Below are 17224 nucleotides of genomic sequence, written 5' to 3'. Positions count from 1 at the left end.
TGTAGCATACCGCGAGAAACTTTTTCGCCAGCTGTCATGGTAGAGAACTGATAATGATATATTTCCTATGATAAATTTCTTTTAGAAAGCACCAAATGCGGGGAGCACTGGCTCTGATGATGCATTTCTACTTGTTCTACACTGCTGTGCAGTGTGCAGTAACCAACACGAAATGAGCGAAAACAAAACGAAAATCACAATTTTTCTGTGGGGGCTGCCTATCCGATTCTGTTTTATCGCACTTGTATACAAGATTTATAAATTTGCTATCATGGCTTGTTGTGATTCGGAACAGTTTTTGCTTCTCTTTTATCGTTGTTCGTTATCTATAGAGAGCAATTTCTGCAAACCCTGCTGTCTGAACCTTATAGACTCAAAATCTACTGAATCGATCAGCGTGAAAATTTATATGCAGTGGTTTTTGGGGCCGGAAGGTTCTTAAGATGATTCGAGACCCCTCCCCTTTGGAAAGGGGCTCCCATACAAATGAAAAGAAATTTCTTAATAACTCAAGAACTAATCAGAGAATAAATCAATTTTAGGTGAAACGAAGATCGTCGGGTCTGCTAGTAATGAATAAGATCAACTTCTCCTGAATCGAAATCCGTCCACCGTGGACAGCAAAAACTCCGCGTTTGGTGGGTGGCGATTTGTTTTTGATTTTTGTTGTTTTAATTTCAAAGCCTTCTTTCCATTTCTATGCCCTTAAAAGCTGTCAAGTATCTGAACAGGATAGGACAAATTATTTCTACATTAATTACCTTTAACCCCCTTTAATTTATTGATATCTCATGAGGTGGATTGATTTCGGTGCTGTACGGATTTCGGTCCCGCACGGTAGAACCTAACCACCTTCAGCATGGTTTTAATATAGCAGCACATCTTACCGGGAGAACCATCCATCGTTCACACCGCGAAAATCGGACGACTGCGGTGGGCCGGGCACGTAGCCAGAAGGACAGTAACTCGGTGAAAATGGTTCTTGATAGTGATCCGATGGGCACAAGAAGGCGAGGTGCGCAGCGGGCAAGGTGGATCGATCCGGTGGAAGATGACTGCGGACCCTCCGTAGACTGCGTGGTTGGCGACGTGTAGCCATGGACCGAGCCGAATGGAGAAGACTCTTATATACCACACAGGCTACATCGGCCTTAGTCTGAATAACAACAGCTTGCTTTAAAGCACAACTTGGTTAACCAGTCGCCTACTACAAATATGTGCCTGTCCCGGTTCTGGAAAATAGTTTCGTGAAGCTGTACTAGGCTCGCGAGATCATAGCGAATGTCCTCATTCGTGCCAATCCGCCCGATATTGTGGTCTACGACAAAAGGATGAAGCGGGTAACCCTTATCGACATTGCTGTACCGCTAGATCATAATGTCCAACAACATTCTCCACCAAGATAACGAAGTACCACGACTTGGCGGAGGAGTTGAAGCAAATGTGGCACCTGGAGGACGTGCGTATAATTCCGGTTGTTATCTCAGCAACCAGAATCGTCCTGAAATCTCTTCTGAGATCCTTAGGAGAGCTGGAACTATCTCATAACCTCTATAGTATCCAAAAAATAGTGATTCTTGGAACTTGCAACATCATAAGAAGATTCCTGAACTATCATAACTAATACATCCGGTGCAATTGTTTATTATACGATTTTAATTCAAACGGCGAATGAGATCCACAGATCCTAATGCCCTTTGGCATTCAGATTGCCCGGGGTAGGTGAAAATTCCCCGAACGCTTGCTGAGGAAGAGCCAAAACTCAATAATAATAATAATTAATATTTTATATTTTAATAAATATAATAATAATTTAGCGATACACGAATTCATCGTTCAGTTCAGTACCCGTTCAGTTGATCGGGTAGATCACATGTTCCGAAATCCAGAACGTTTTGGAGAACCTGAAATGGTTTACGTTTATTCAAAACTCGATTAATTTATGTATTATGATCACATGGATACTTTTAGACGTGCATCTCGGTTTAGGACATTTTGTTTCGAGACACATTTTCTGATGCACTCGAGGATATGTACTCCAGAACAGTTTGGACGGCCTAGGACATCCGAAAAATCCGTTCAGATCGATTTGGTTGCAGCAACTCCATTGTGACTAGATTTGGTCGCGTATGAGTCACAGTGACTGTTATGTGACAAGTGTGCTACTTGGAATATGTCAATGCCTTTTTAGTTCTTTATATACTAGTTATGACAGGATCCAGTGAAAAAACCAATTGTCAAATCTACGTAAAAAATGTCGTCCCGAAAGGGTTAAGGTGTACTCCAAAAAATCCTCCAGGAACTGCTCCGGTATATTCCGGTATAGATGGAATTCACGGTGGAATTTTTGTGTCAATATTCTTAAAAAGTACCATGAAACAAGTTCTGAAGGATTTTTTGAAGAAGTTCCTGAAGAAATTTGCGAAGTTTCTGGTTAAAACCTTATAGAAATTTTGGGATAGCTCATGGGGGAATTCCCGATGAAATTTCTTTTTTATTTCTCAATGGAGTTTCTGGAGGAATTCACAAAAAAAAATCTGGAAGAGCTGTTGAAGAAATTCCTGGAGAAATTGATAAAGGAATTCCTGGTTTGAATCACTGTGGATTAACTACTTAATGGATTAATCTACTTAATTAAGTTTAATAGTCCTGCGGCGTGCAAAATTTTCATGCGGCCGGCTCACCGATTCAGTTTTAATGGTGGCGGCTCACAGGTCTAATTAATAGAATACCCTATTTGAAGGAATTTTTGAATTCATTTCTGGACGGTATTTCAAAGGAGCCATTATTTGAAGGAATACCTGGATGGAAATACTGGAGGAATTTTTGATTGAATGGCTGAAGTAATATCTAGATGAACTTGCTAAGGGAATCCTGGAGGTATTTCCTAAAGAATTTCTCAAGTAATGTTAGAGAAAAAATAATAGGCATCCAATAATTTATTTTGAAAAAGGTTTTTCCCAATATTAGCTAGTTTGAAATGATTATTTTGCTGCAAAAATCAATATGTATCTGTTCCCATATTAATAACAGTCCGTATATTAATCTCAACCGTCGATAAACCACATAAAAAATCAATTTAATTACAATTTCACACATCGTATGTACACAATAATGAAAGTAATACATTCTTGAATGTTTGGAATATTATTCAAGATTTGGCTTGAGTAATGTTTTAATGCACAATAAACAAACTATTAAAAGATAAAATTATAAAGCACATTTATTTTCATTTTCCTACCTCTGAGCTGTTGGTTTGATGCACTGCTCGATTGCTACAAGCAGATTCATCTGTTTTCACGACGTTGTTTTTCACTCAATTTCACTCCTTTCAAAATTCACTTCACAACACATAAAGAGCATCAGATTTTCACTATAAATATAATTTTATTTGAAAAACCAACGCGATTTCCTATAGTTTGATATAGGTTTATTTCAAACAACGTCTAAATTAACCTTGCCTGTATTCCAAACTGTTTACATGGCAGAGTTGCCAACCTAGATTTTTATTTCAAAAATGCTTGAATGAACTTTCACTGTGAAATTCATTTCTTTTGTTTGTAAAACAAGGTTTATCGAAAAGATAATCTATGACTAACATAAAATCTCGATTACTTATTCAAAAGGACTTATGTGATTTTGTAAACAAAGATTCATACGTCGATTTATCCAATCTGATTGCACTCCCACGCAAACCAACACCACGAATAGGTATCGTTTGAATCTTTGTTTACAAAATCACATACGTCCTTTTGAATAAGTACCCGAGAAATTAAGCTGATAAGTTGAAAAACTACAACAAAAACTGCAATTTTGTAATATTAATTTTGTAGTTTTGTAAACATTGAAGAATTCAGCATCACTACAATCATATTGTTACGTATACACATCAATCCCTCGTGTCAATCCCTGCCCTTCGTATTGCTCCCTCCAAAACGATGTTAAATAGCAGACACGAAAGACCATCACCTTGTTGTAACCCTCTGCGAGTTTCGAATGGACTCTAGAATGCCCCTGAAACTCGAACTACGCACATCACCCGATCCATCGTCGCTTTGATCAACCTTATCAGTTTATCCGGATATTCGTTTTCGTGCATTAGCTGCCATTGCTGGTACCGATCGATTGTATCATATGCGCACGGTGCTCCCCTGACCGTTATTAACAAAAAAAATTCTCCATCAAAACTAATACCCGGAGCTGAATTCTGGGGCTATACTGCATCTCTGGACGAAATTTGAAAAAAATCGTAGGGCCCGTTTTGGAGTTACGCCCTTTTTAAGACGTAACTGTGAGATATCGAAGAAAATCAATATAATATCTCGTCTTATGCATATTTCTCAACTTCCATTGAGTCATCAGCAATAAAAGTACATCCGATTCTTTTTTACACGGAGGATGCGTTCCGCGTAAAAAAAGTTTTCAGTTAAAAATTTGAAAATCCATGTAAAAAAGTTTTATGATTTCTCGACTAATCGTGCAAAATGGAGCAACTTTGCAAAAATTTTGTATGGGATTTTTTTTTACACGGCCGTGTAAAAACAGAATCGGGTGTAGTCTGCTGATATACCAGTTGCATACTACAATAATGTACCAGCTTTGATTCAATGTATTAAAAACAGTAGACATATCTTTAACGGAAATGTATTTATTGAAAATGGTATCGATTTCAATAATTCCAGATCAAACAAAAATTTCAAAACCTGGCGACAGTGCTGTCTTTGTATCCACACTTATTACCTGGAAAATTCGAACCGTTTGGAACAGTTTGTCAAATTGAACCATTTCGAGTACATTATTGCAGGTGACCTTAAGATTATAAACCTGATAATAGGAATAATGACTAATTGCGAAGCCGAGAAAAACTTGAGAGCGGCGTTTCCAGGACTATTCAGTAATATTCAGTAAATATTCAGCTACTAATAAAAATTGAAAAAGTCGCGCAAGCTGCGAAAATTACATCTAATTCCTGATACCTCAAAGGTATCTTAAGCATAAAAACAGCTTCACTGAGCATACCACGACCTTCTCGATGCTGCGCACATTTTGTAAAATAATGCGGATTTTAAAAAAGTTTGGTGACGTATGTGTGGATGAAGCTTTAGTAAAGAACAGATGGGTTACTGCTGCTTGAATGCATGTACCCATACCAATATCAATCAAAAACATAGAATTGAAGTGCAAATTGCGTTGCTCTCATTTTTGTTATTTTTTTCAGCAGTAAGCATACACGAGAGCATTGGAAATGGCACGTATCAAGTTGAAATCAATAACTTTTATATAGAATAACTTTTGTCACATGTTATGTACAATTGTGTTTTTTATATAAAAAGTAGCCCTTAATGGACCTTAAAACTGTTTTCTAATATGTCATTTCTCTAGATCTAAATTTGTTGGCGTTATCGGAGCATGTTATTAATAGTGGTACAATTACCCTATGTGAATGACATCTGTGTTTTTGTTTAAAGGTTTTGAAGCATTTTCAAAATGTTTGCAACTCCTCATCAGAGTCTACTAATTCTCGTGTATACATGGATGAGACAGTGTGCCATGAGCTACGAAGGCTCACGTAGCATCGATTCCGTGCGACGAGAGAAGCTAGCGCGCACATAAAATAACTTAGTGAGCTTGTCTCAATGTAGGTACTTCTTATGAGACTCATGCGCTAGGAATGCATAGCTGGCGTTACTTAGGCGACAATACTATTGAATGAAAAATTCTGCCCATGCTGTTTTACGCACCTCCGCTGTTGTTTGCAAGGTTTGCCATGGCAAACAGCGCATGAGCTGATCGCATTGAGATGTCTCAATGCGACTCACCAATGTTAATGTGAGGTACACAAGGTTCGTGAGACCCGCGTGCGCAAAATTTTATGTGCACGTAGCAGTCGTTGCTCAATCTCATCCTTTTCTGTACGCGTGCATGATGTCTGCTCCTCATATAAACCTTCACCTACATTCTATGTCGCAATTGATAAGTTCGTTGTCTCCTGGGAAAGTTAGGATCTTCCAAAGACCTCCAAATATCATATCCCAAAGTTTCATATAAAAGGATTTTTTAATACATTCGGCCATGGGCAGGGATGGCACAAAGAGTATATATCGACATATACGCCGAAGTTGTATAAAACCCATCTCTTGCGAGCTGAAATTTATTGCGAAAAGAAGATATGTGTGCATTTGACATTGGCCATTTAATTTAAACATAAATAAAAAGGGTTAATCATACGTAGCTGGCTAGAATTGAATGTAGACTTAAGATGAAGCTAATCTTATTTTTTAATGTTCTTAGACAAATCTTATATTACTTATCGTCATAGTCAACAATTTTGAATAGTATTCTAATGGCTATAACAAAAAAAAATTTTTTTAATCGCTGACGATGCCTTGGAAGTTGAGAAATATGTATTTGATGATATGTTATACACAGAATTCAGTTTTTCACACGATTTTGTTTCGGTTGGATTTTTGATAGTGTGGCTTTAATTTATGACCAAAATCCATGCAACATGTTCCTAAAACCACTAATAATCCAGAGAAAAGTCAGATGATTATTTATATACGATAAACAATAAAATGGGGATACAATTTAGAAAATTTAGATCGTGTTGAAACAGAATCCTGAGCATTTCTTCGATAAATATCAGTTACGTCTTAAAAAGGGCGTAACTCCAAAACGGGCCCTACGATTTTTTTCAAATTTCGGCCAGAGATGCAGTATAGCCCCAGAATTCAGCTCCGGGTATTAGTTTTGATGGAGATTTTTTTTTGTTAATAACGGTCAGGGGAGCACCGTGATGCGGTTTTGAAGTCGATAAATAGATGATGTGGGCACGTTGTATTCGCGGCATTTCTGCAATACCTGACGTTCGGCGAGCACCTGGACTGTGGTAGATCGTTCATCCATAAATCCCGCCTGGTACTGCCCCATGAATTCCCTTGCAATTGGTGCTAGTCGAAGGCATAAAATTTGGGAGAGTACCTTGTAGGCGGCGTTCAGCAATGTGATTGCCCGGTAATTGTCACAATCCAGCTTATCGCCCTTTTTGTAGATGAGAAACACGACACCTTCCATCCACTCCTGCGGCAGAACCTCATCCTCCCAAACCTTTGTAATCACCCAGTGCAGTGCTCTAGCCAGTGCTTCACCACCGTGTTTAAACAGCTCTCCTGGTAGTTGGTCAACTCCAGGGGCTTTGTTGTTTTTCAGCCGGCCGATCTCCTTCAGGATTTCCTGGAGATTCGGAGCCGGAAGTCGCATGTTCTGCTCCTAGGTTCATTACCAAACCGCCACCGTCGTCTGCCATATCGCCTTTCAGGTGCTCTTCGTAGTGCTGCCGCCACCTTTGGATCACCTCACGCTCGTTTGTAAGAAGGTTCCCGTTTATGTCCTTACACATATCGGGCTGTGGCACGTGGCCCTTACGTGAACGGTTTAACTTCTCATAGAACATAATTGAAACAGATTTTACGACCGTGATTGTGATTGTGATTGTGTGCTGTTCAATAGATGGTCTTCCTTTCTCCCTTTCACCCTCTATCGTTTTATACTTGTTCGCGCCCTAGCGAACGGCTTTCAATCTGATGAATTTCAATACAGTCGGGATTCGCTGGTTGGGATCTTAATACTTGGGTCACTTTTTAGTTGGGCCTCCGCTGGTTGGGCCATGACCCAACTAAAAAGCAACCGTACGTCAAAATTCAATGTAAACGCGGAAAACGGGATTGGGCGTCACTGGACATCATTTGTGATGTTCAAGTCGACATACACGTGTTCAAATGGCTGTCAGTTGGCCCAACTAAAAACCGAATTCGTTAGTTGGGCCGAGGTCGTGGCCCAACCAGCGAATCGCGACTGTAATCTTTCGATTATCTACTCCCTCATACTTTGAGTAGAACTGACCGATGAAGCCGATAAACAAATCATTCTTCATAGAACATTCGTGCGTTATTAGCGCGGTATAGTTCCTCCGTCTCCTCACGGTCTCGATCTTTCTGCTGGCGCTTTTTCCTCCGAAAAATCGAGTTTTGACTGTTCCGCGCTCGTTTTTATTGTGCCTATTTCGCCCTAGTGCGGTGTTGCAGCAATCTCGCCCATGCTGCATTCTTCTCCTCAACTAACTGCTCACATTCGTATTGTACACCGTCGAGAGTTTTGAGTGCAGACATACTGCAACTAGATAGTGGTCGGATTCAATATTCGCACTGCAGTAAATGCATACGTTCATGATATCGGAGAAGAATTTACCGTCGATAAGAACGTGGTCGATTTGTTTTTCCGTTACTTGATAAGGTGATTTCTATGTGGCCTTGTGGATATTCTTGCGAGGGAAGAAAGTGCTTCGGACTACCATTCCGCGGCTGCAAATGCCACCCAATCACACGTTGGCGCATCTTACGCAGCACTATGAAGCCGGTTCCCAGCTCATTGGTGGTGCCACAGCTTTGGTAGAAGGTAGCCGCTCGACGCCCGCTTTTCCACACTTTCTGTCCTGTCCAGCAAATCTCCTGCAACGTCACGACGTCGAAGTTGCGATGATGTAACTCATCGTAAATCATCCTGTCGCAAACTGCGAAATCAAGCGACTTGCAGTTGCATATTCCAAGCTTCCAATCGTGATTCTTTATTCGTCGCCTAGGTCTTTGTCGATGTATATCGTGTCGTATTATCTCTTATATTGCTCGTAATTATTGGTCGTCGTGTAAGGTCTGTTTTGTGTCCCACCTGACACCAGGACTCGGGCTTGTGCGCTTTGAGCAACACACGGTCGCTTTGGCGGGGCCTACTTGCGGATACATGCAGCTTTTTATAGGAATTTAACAGGGCCCACTGTCAAACACCACCACATCCTAGGAAATCCCCACAACTCGCAGATGGCCTGGGGAGGGATCGTCAAGCCCTTGAACATAGTCCCTCCTGCCCTTGGTGGGTCACGTGCCCTAGTTAAATTTCACCAGTGTCCAAGCTCACAAGAAACAAATTCATTCCTTCTTCAGTTGTAAAGCGAGTTGTTTGACAGCTTGTTTGAGGCTCACTGCTGGCCTATTACATATGCATTATTTATTCTTGCATTAAAACGTGTATTAACGACTCGTCAATTGAACCTTTGATCAAATTATGTGAATACAACATGTTCACTTTCTCTCTTGCTGATCTCACTGATTTTTCCAGCTTTTCCAGGTTTTTCCAGATAGTCGATACCCTGTATGTTATTATTTTTGTTCTTGAAAGTATGCTTTTAATGCCAGTATGTATTTCAACTTTTTTAAAGGTTTTTAACAGTTAATGACAACAGGTGAAACGGGAGATTTTTTCATACAGTTTCATTTCAATGACTTTTTTCTGCTTATTTCGAAGGCATTAAAATTTGGCTAGTGAATTGGATGAAAACCGGCAACTTGGTAGGCAAGTATATCCTGAAAATCAAATCGCGCATCAACGTCAATAAAATGAAGCACAGGGACAGAAATTCCAAATTCCACATTAAGTTCAATTTCGATTTTTTTTCTTGCGAAGTAGGTATTTCTATTTTTCAAATCGATTGACATTTGGCATTTTTCAATCGATTGATTCTTTTTGAAACATTAAGAATTATTCGTGTAACATCTAATAATAAAACGTTTGGCATTTCGGTGAGGAGTCATATTTAAACGTAGTGAACAGTTTGCTGTCTTAAACACTTCTGACCAGAACGTTTATTATGCTTTTATCAACATGTATAAGCTATCGACTTCACATAGTGATGTGAACGTATGTCACTCTCTAATGTATCACTCACTGATCTAGTTACAACAATTCAAAGTCTTTCTGAGTAATTCTGAATATTTCGAAATCATCCCCTATAAAAAAACGACGACATTAAAAAATAATTTATAAACAGCCGAAGGGAAATTTGTTCGGATTTCGGTCCTCACGTAATTTAAGGCTAGTTTACACAACAGGAGGTTATCTGCAAATTTCGCTTCCATATGTGTGTGCAGGATTTATGGGATTTCGTTGTACAAAATTAGAATTTCGGCACGATTCAAAATACAATCCGGCAGAAATCTCCGAGAGTCCGAGCTGCACACCGGCCTATAAGTTAGCCAGAATTTGTTTTACTTTTCGCGACGAAATTGCATGAGTCCCACCTTTCTGGAAGCATATGGGAACAAAATCAATGGACAAGATTTGGTCCATTGGTAGCGATTTTAGCGTCATTTAAATCAATTTCGATCAATAAGTACTGTGAATTTCGTCTAAGACGAATGAGGTACTCTCCATTTAATTCCACCAGTTAATTTTCGTTAACTTTGCAGATACGTATTTCGACCACAACTGTGTTCTTCTTCAGTGTCTCGTACTTGACTCGACTTGAGTCGAGTCAAGTACTTGAGTCGAGTCAAGTACTTGAGTCGAGTCAAGTACGAGACACTGAAGACGACCACACAGTTGTGGTCGAAATACGTATCTGCAAAGTTAACGAAAATTAACTGGTGGAATTAAATGGAGAGTATTCAATTCGTCTTAGACGGTTGAATACATTCCACTAAAAGAGCTAATATATTTTTCTGACTGTGCATTTATTAGATTTGTCATTTATTCACATGCGCCAACCATATTAATGAAAATAATTTAAATTACATTTTATTACTGTTTTTTCCTAGTTGAGATTCTCATTATTCTTATCCTCTGATTTTTCCACACTTATATTCATGAAAAAGGGTTTTATCACGGGAAATCAATAATCCTACCCTATTGTTCTTTTCGCATTTGTCTTTTGGCGGTTTTTTTCTTTTAAATTTTTTTTTCTTATCTCTAATCCCCGGCTTTATAGGCAGGGTACTGTGACTTTTTTTTTTTTTTCGATTGTTAAGAATTGGAAAAGTTTTTGATATCGGTCAGTAATAAAATCCATGTTTAAGAATAAATTAAAATAAAATTTCATGATTCCACAATTTTTAAAAAATAATTTGAAACAGTAATTTTTTGTTCATTCGTGTTTCTTCCGCGCCCCTTTAAAGAGTGAAATATTTGTAGTTTGGTATTTTTACACAACTAACTTTATATAACAGAAGGTTATGGTGGTGATTTCTCTAAATTTTTCTCTAAGTTATGAAAAATGAAAATTAAGCCAATAAAATTTCAAATTTCCACAACTTTTAAATTTTGTCACATAGTTTTTGACATGTCCCGTTTTGCACGTGCGTCTGTCCCATTTTTTACCGAAATGATCTTACCTGGCTTATTGACCGATACACTATCGTTTACAATTATAAACAAGTTAGGGCATTGAGACCAAACTTTGGAACCAATATTTCATAAGGTCACCCTAAATATTCTTCTCTGACAATTTCATAGAAAATGGACAAAAAATGAACCCGCACCATACAATAATAATAAATCGGGACCGCTTTGCGATTTGGGCGTAACTTAAACATTGGAAGACGAATTCCTGCTAAAACAACCATTTCATGAGGAAACCACGGTATGGAACCGACAGATTAAGCTTTCCTCTACCAGATAAGGGAATTAGTTCAGAATAAAAACGCTTGCATTCTCCGGAATCCATGAAGCAATGTTTGTTTATAAAATAAGTTACGCCCAAATCGCAAATCAGTCCCGAAATAAAATGAATAATATTCTTCCAATCTCACATCTTTTGGTAAAAAGAGATATTTGCATCGGCCGGGAATCGAACCCGGGCCGCCCGCGTGGCAGGCGAGCATTCTACCACTGAACCACCGATGCCTCGATGAATATCGATTGCTGGAGCTTCAACGCAATGCTCCGGTGAGTGCGCAAGTTCCAAAATGTGCAATTTAAATTCGAGCAGTTTGCGTACACCGCAGAGTGGCAACACTGCTGCCATATGATTGAGTATGGCTGGACTTTCCTCCAGCATTGATGGTTGATGGATAAATTATTCGTACATCGCCCAAAGCTTCAGAATACTTTAGTTTATTTTTTAATTTTCTCGAATGAATTTAATACAAATATCGAACATCAAGAGTCATTTTGGATTCCATGGAACGGTGATATAACTCGAAAACAAACAATGCTTTTTGGACAAGAATTCTGAATATGAATTATTAACACAACACATAACATGAGGCAACGCAGGAAATCTTTTCATGTATGCACCAGCATGTAACGTTTGTCGCTAAGGCAACAAAATTGACTTTTCGAGCCCCTGTGATCAAGTCCTCGATAGTATAGTGGTAAGTATCCCCGCCTGTCACGCGGGAGACCGGGGTTCGATTCCCCGTCGGGGAGATTTTTTAATTTTTCAATAAAAAAAGACCTATAATTGTTTTCGGAATAAGAATAAGTAAAACTGCCAAAAATGTGATTAAGCCATTTTGCGTTTGAAAATTAGTGTTTTGGACATAACTTTCCAACCCGATCACCAATATAATTTTCTGAAGGAACAAATGGACAAGATTCTCCATCTAATTCAACTTGTTGCGAACGAACCGGTGAGCGGTTCTGATCACACATATGCAAACACATCTGCATTTCAGCCGACTAAGGATTATTTCGGATGAAAAAGCATATTATTTGATTGATTTATTTCAGTTCACTTTATTCAATGTATGTTCCTTTCACTACGAATACGTTAAAAATGTTTATTTTAGTTATGAATTTATTAAATCCATTTGTTTGAATTTCATCAATTGTTTTCAATTGTGAATTTTCGGAAGCTTCCAACAAATTTGTTCGATTTGAAGAATAGAGTTCATTTTCATTTTGAATTTACAGTTTTTAAATTCTCAGTACATATTATGATTTCCATTTCACTGTGAAATCTTCCACATCGACTGCGTGAATTATTCAGTTTAATTATCAAGTAAAAATTGTATGTTTGTGTTCTCCCACCAGGAACGAATGTTTGAAATTTCTATGTCAGAATGTCCTGATATTATTCAAAACCTGATTTCGTTCTTAAAAGCTTCGATTCTTATTTCTCTTCCATGGTACGTTCCATTCAATCGTTCTCAAGTTATTATTCTGTAAACGACAAAAGATCAAAACATGTTTTCCTGTTAGAATAAAAGTAGGATAAATTATTGCTGCAATAAATAAAATATAAAAATCCGGAAGCAATACAGTCCTCGATGACGAAAGTCTAGGCTGAAACGAGAGAAAAATACTTCTACGAACAAAGAAATAGTCGCTCACAGAGCGAAACTTACCCGACCAGCTACCAGCAGCTTAGTGCTCCATCTGTTTCCGCTTCTTAACGTCGCCTTGCTCCATGCATTCCAAAACCTTCAGCCGACAGTCACCCAACTGCATTCCATGCAACTGCTGAATGGCTCGATCTGCGGCAACTTCACTGGCAAAAGCCGCGTAGCCGTGACGCTTTCCGGGAATCAGGTAGATGTTGATAAGATCACCAAATCTGCAGAAAGCATCCTGCAGAAGTTTCACCGAAACGGCTTCGGGCATGCAGATGAAGAATGCCTTCTTGGCGCATTGTGTCGTTTGAGAGTTCAGAATTGGTTTCGGGGGTCCAAGCTGGGCCAGAGCGTCGTTGGGAGTAATTTCGTCGCGGAATTCATTCTCATAACGTACGATGATACGCTCTCCAATGGGGTATTCCAGTCCGTGGATTTTGTCCACCGCACGCTGAGCTTCATCTTTGCTCGAGTAGACAACGGAAGCGGTAATGTTTATGTCATCTGGGATGGAAAGACGTGGTAAAACAATTTGGTTATTTTTCCAACAAAATGAACAACTTACTTTGGGTCACGATGTTGCAGTACTTCATTCCTGGAGCAATATCGAAAATTCTCCACAAACGATCCTGGTTCAAATTGTTACTACAAATAACAACCAGCTTGACATCGCCTCCGCCGCGACCAGACTCAGGAGAATGAGTTCTTTTTCGGCTAGAACCATTGGAAGACTCATATTTTCCACTGCTACTGTGTTCCTTGTCCTTGTTTAGCATTTCCCGAGGCAGGCAGAACTTGGCTCTATAGTTCGGATCACAGCCCTCGATGGCCATTGCAGTTTCCAGGAATGATGTGAATGTGATGTAAGCCGCACATTGAGTTTGATTTTTCTTATCCGGTACCAATCGTACCTGGGTCACTGTACCGAATCGACTGAACTCACTTTTGATAGCTTCTTCATCCTTCGAGATAGGAATCACTGCAAACAGCCGGCGAAATTTATATTCGTTCACTTCCTCTGGTGGACCATCACCCTTTTTGTTGTGGTAGCTGAAAATTGTTTGGAATTCAAAATTAGCCAAATGTTTTAACATGAACTTGTGAAACATAAACATAAAAATGTTAAAACATAAACTGGAAAAAATATCGCCATTTTGTTTTTAAACAATTTCATCGGGCCACAATACTCACCTAGCGGATATCATCACTTTGATGGGACGGGTTTCATTGTCAATAAAGGAACCATTCTTACGTAGACCCCGAGCCGCAGAGGAAGTTTTCGAGAACTTAACATAGGCTACGCCTTTGCCCTGGCCGGTCTTTTTGTCCACAATTACGATGCACTCCTCGATTTCACCGTCTTCGGCAAAGTGTTTCATTAGCTGATCTTTGGTGATTTGCCGACCGCATATTACGAACAATCGGCTCATTGGAGGCTCTTCAGAGATTTCTCTACGACCAGTATGCTCCTGCATGGCTATTTTCTACTAATTTCAAACACTGATAGTTTAGATAAACAATAATCACGACACCACCCAGCAGCACTTTCTGAAAACAGTTGTATATGGAATGGCGAAACCGCATCAATCAACTGAGTGAGTGGATATATCTCCAGACTGGCGAGTGACGACGATGTACCTACATCTAGCTGTGCTACCCGTTAAGAGTATAGACGCACGATAATTGAAGGCTTTATGAGTAACTTCCACACATATGCCACAAAAGTTACCTGTAATACGGGGTATGTTATTTAAAATAGTTTATTCTTATTAGAATTTGTAATATATTATGCGCTGAAAATATTTGAACTGACAAATAAGATGTAAAAAGAAGACCTGCGTGATGAAAACATTAAAATTTTCAATGGCTAAGTATATTGGCAATGTTTTTAAAACGCTTCATAAAGATACAAAACTGTTTTTAATTTTAAACTGATTGATGTAAAATACGAGAAAAACAAAAGAGTGCATTGAAAACACCTAATATCAAAATATATATTTTCTCGTACAATATAATATAATATTATGATAGCCCCATTATTTGCCATGAAAGATTTTTTTGTTAATGACAAATACGTGATTATGTTTTCCTACGTATTGCACATCGTCAATTCATTTTACGCAACTTTATGTCCATGGCTACAAGCATAATATAGCAACGAGAAAAACATAAAACGATAGAGATAACGTGCGCATGCGTCAGTATGAGTGCAATGAAACGTCAATCTCGCCTTCATTCATGCTTGTTTGCATTTTAATGACGGCAGTATCTGACAGATTATAATTTTCGAGCAGATTTCAAATATCAGGTAATATGCTGAATAAGTTGTTTTAGAATTTATTAAGTTAAAGCGACTTCTGTCGCTTTTTGCTTAATATTTAATTAGAAATCATTTACATATTGTTTATGACTTATTATAACGATTTTAAAATGACCTCATATGCTGTGCCGTGGGACCTTTCTAAATTATCATCATCGGTTTTTAACGTTCAGTAACTGAAGTTCAAGTGTTTGGCCACAACAAGGGCCTCGTACGCCTGCCACTGGCGAACAACGCTCGTGTACTCTGCATCGAAGCTTAGTACCGGTGTTAGGGCGCAATCGTTAATGCTAATGTGACCATACGTCCCGCGTTTCGTGGGACAGTCCCGCATTTTCACTATTTGTCCCGCGTTGAAAAGCGTCCCGCGAAAGGTCCCTCATTCAGCTTATTTCTAGATAATGTCCCGCGAAATACGAAAAAATAGAATACTTTTTTAGTCATTGCTTAGTATTTTTAAAGAAATTATTAGATTTTTAAAATTTATAATTTATAATGACTAATATTAAGTTTTATAAGACAATCGTATGGATCATAGAAATCAAGAATAAAATGTTCTGTGACTCAGACTACATTATTTCTATTGTTTGTTTTACCATGGGAATCATGTGAGAAGATTTTGCCTCTATGTGTTTCCTGCAGCGTAATTGCTTGTATTTCGACACGGAACATCTAAAATATCACTCCATTTAAATGCCATGCGGAGCAACATCTTGTGGAAAATCTACTCCAGTTAGAAGATGGCCTTTACTGTGTTGATATTGGATATCGATCAGAGTTGGGAAAAACTCAAATTCTTAGATCTCATCCAAAGTTCAAATCAAGTGCGAGTCAAACACCACCCGACTCATGGCAAAGAGAATCGTTCATGATTCGACTTGTGGTTTGAATCATTGCTTGATTTCTACGTATCATTCTCCGTTGAATTAATCGAATTTACTTTCTTTGCTTAAAACATTGGAAAATAAATCCATAAGTAACATAAAATACGCTTCTATTGGGTTTTGGTTCTTTTTGAAGCGAAATCCTTTTTGGCGATTAAGCGGAACGATGCGATTCTGCATGCAAAACTCAAGCACGATGCTCTCCCTGCAGAATCGCAAGCGATCTGAAATGGGACGAAATTTTTAATTTTCTGAGCAGATATCTATTCAGTCTCACCTGTTTGGAAATAAATTGGAACAATAACCGTGGACCTGATTCCTGAAGGCGAAAGCTTCAACCAGAATAGACTTTTAGAAAAATATGATCTAATTAATTAATAATCACAGTATCTACTTTTGTTAGGTATTTTAGAAATAGTTATTAAGGTTATTCAGGAAATAATTTTCGAGATTCGATTCTTCAGTGCTCCGCCTTCTCCCCCTGGGCCACAAGGACATTCATATTTTTTCATAAGGGAAGATCCATTAACTACGTACTGTAAAAATTGACTTTTTCAACCCTTTACCCCCTATGTCACACTTTTTGCTTGAAGCGTCTGAAAATTTTGTCCGGATCGTCAGACTTCACTCAACCCCCCTCCCCATCTTAGCGTTACGTATCTTGTGGACGTCCCCAAAGTTTTGTTTAAAATTATTCTATAAAAGTATGTTTGCCTTTCTCGTATACAAAGTATACGTAGAGGCTATATGTTCGCTCCAAAAATGAACCTTTTATAGGAAGCCCGGAGACCCATAGTGTTATATATCACCGACAAACCGACGTGCCTTCTCATATACAATTCTTCAAAATTCGTGGCAAT

The 17224-nt window shown here is 38.6% G+C and overlaps 1 protein-coding gene and 2 non-coding genes across 3 annotated transcripts; 1 reads left to right on the top strand and 2 right to left on the bottom strand.

Moving 5' to 3' along the window:
- Positions 1–11659: 11659 nt before the first annotated feature.
- Positions 11660–11730, bottom strand: Trnag-gcc (transfer RNA glycine (anticodon GCC)). Its single transcript has one exon. It is a non-coding gene; the product is annotated as a tRNA-Gly (tRNA).
- A 453-nt stretch (positions 11731–12183) lies between these two features.
- Trnad-guc (transfer RNA aspartic acid (anticodon GUC)) lies at positions 12184–12255 on the top strand. Its single transcript has one exon. It is a non-coding gene; the product is annotated as a tRNA-Asp (tRNA).
- A 281-nt stretch (positions 12256–12536) lies between these two features.
- On the bottom strand, positions 12537–14807 carry LOC134224339 (RNA-binding protein 45-like). The gene is made up of 4 exons (XM_062703668.1): positions 14352–14807; positions 13726–14210; positions 13176–13664; positions 12537–12990 (listed from the first exon to the last, which is right to left on the bottom strand). The coding sequence occupies exons 1-3, from the start codon at positions 14633–14635 to the stop codon at positions 13195–13197; spliced, it is 1239 nt and encodes a 412-aa protein (XP_062559652.1). The 5' UTR covers positions 14636–14807; the 3' UTR covers positions 12537–12990; positions 13176–13194.
- Between the last annotated feature and the right edge of the window lie 2417 nt (positions 14808–17224).

The sequence above is a fragment of the Armigeres subalbatus genome, chromosome 3 (genome assembly GCF_024139115.2).
Source record: "Armigeres subalbatus isolate Guangzhou_Male chromosome 3, GZ_Asu_2, whole genome shotgun sequence".
Taxonomy (NCBI): Eukaryota; Metazoa; Arthropoda; class Insecta; order Diptera; family Culicidae; genus Armigeres; species Armigeres subalbatus.
Note: the sequence above shows the minus strand (reverse complement) of the source record. Positions and strands in the feature narration are given on the sequence as shown.

Excerpts from the sequence above, each read along its gene's own strand:
- LOC134224339 (XM_062703668.1), bottom strand. The coding sequence starts at position 14,635 with ATGCAGGAGCATACTGGTCGTAGAGAAATCTCTGAAGAGCCTCCAATG. Across the intron at positions 14,211-14,351 it reads AAAGTGATGATATCCGCTAG|CTACCACAACAAAAAGGGTG; the intron begins GTGAGTATTGTG and ends AACAATTTTCAG. Across the intron at positions 13,665-13,725 it reads CTGCAACATCGTGACCCAAA|ATGACATAAACATTACCGCT; the intron begins GTAAGTTGTTCA and ends TTTCCATCCCAG.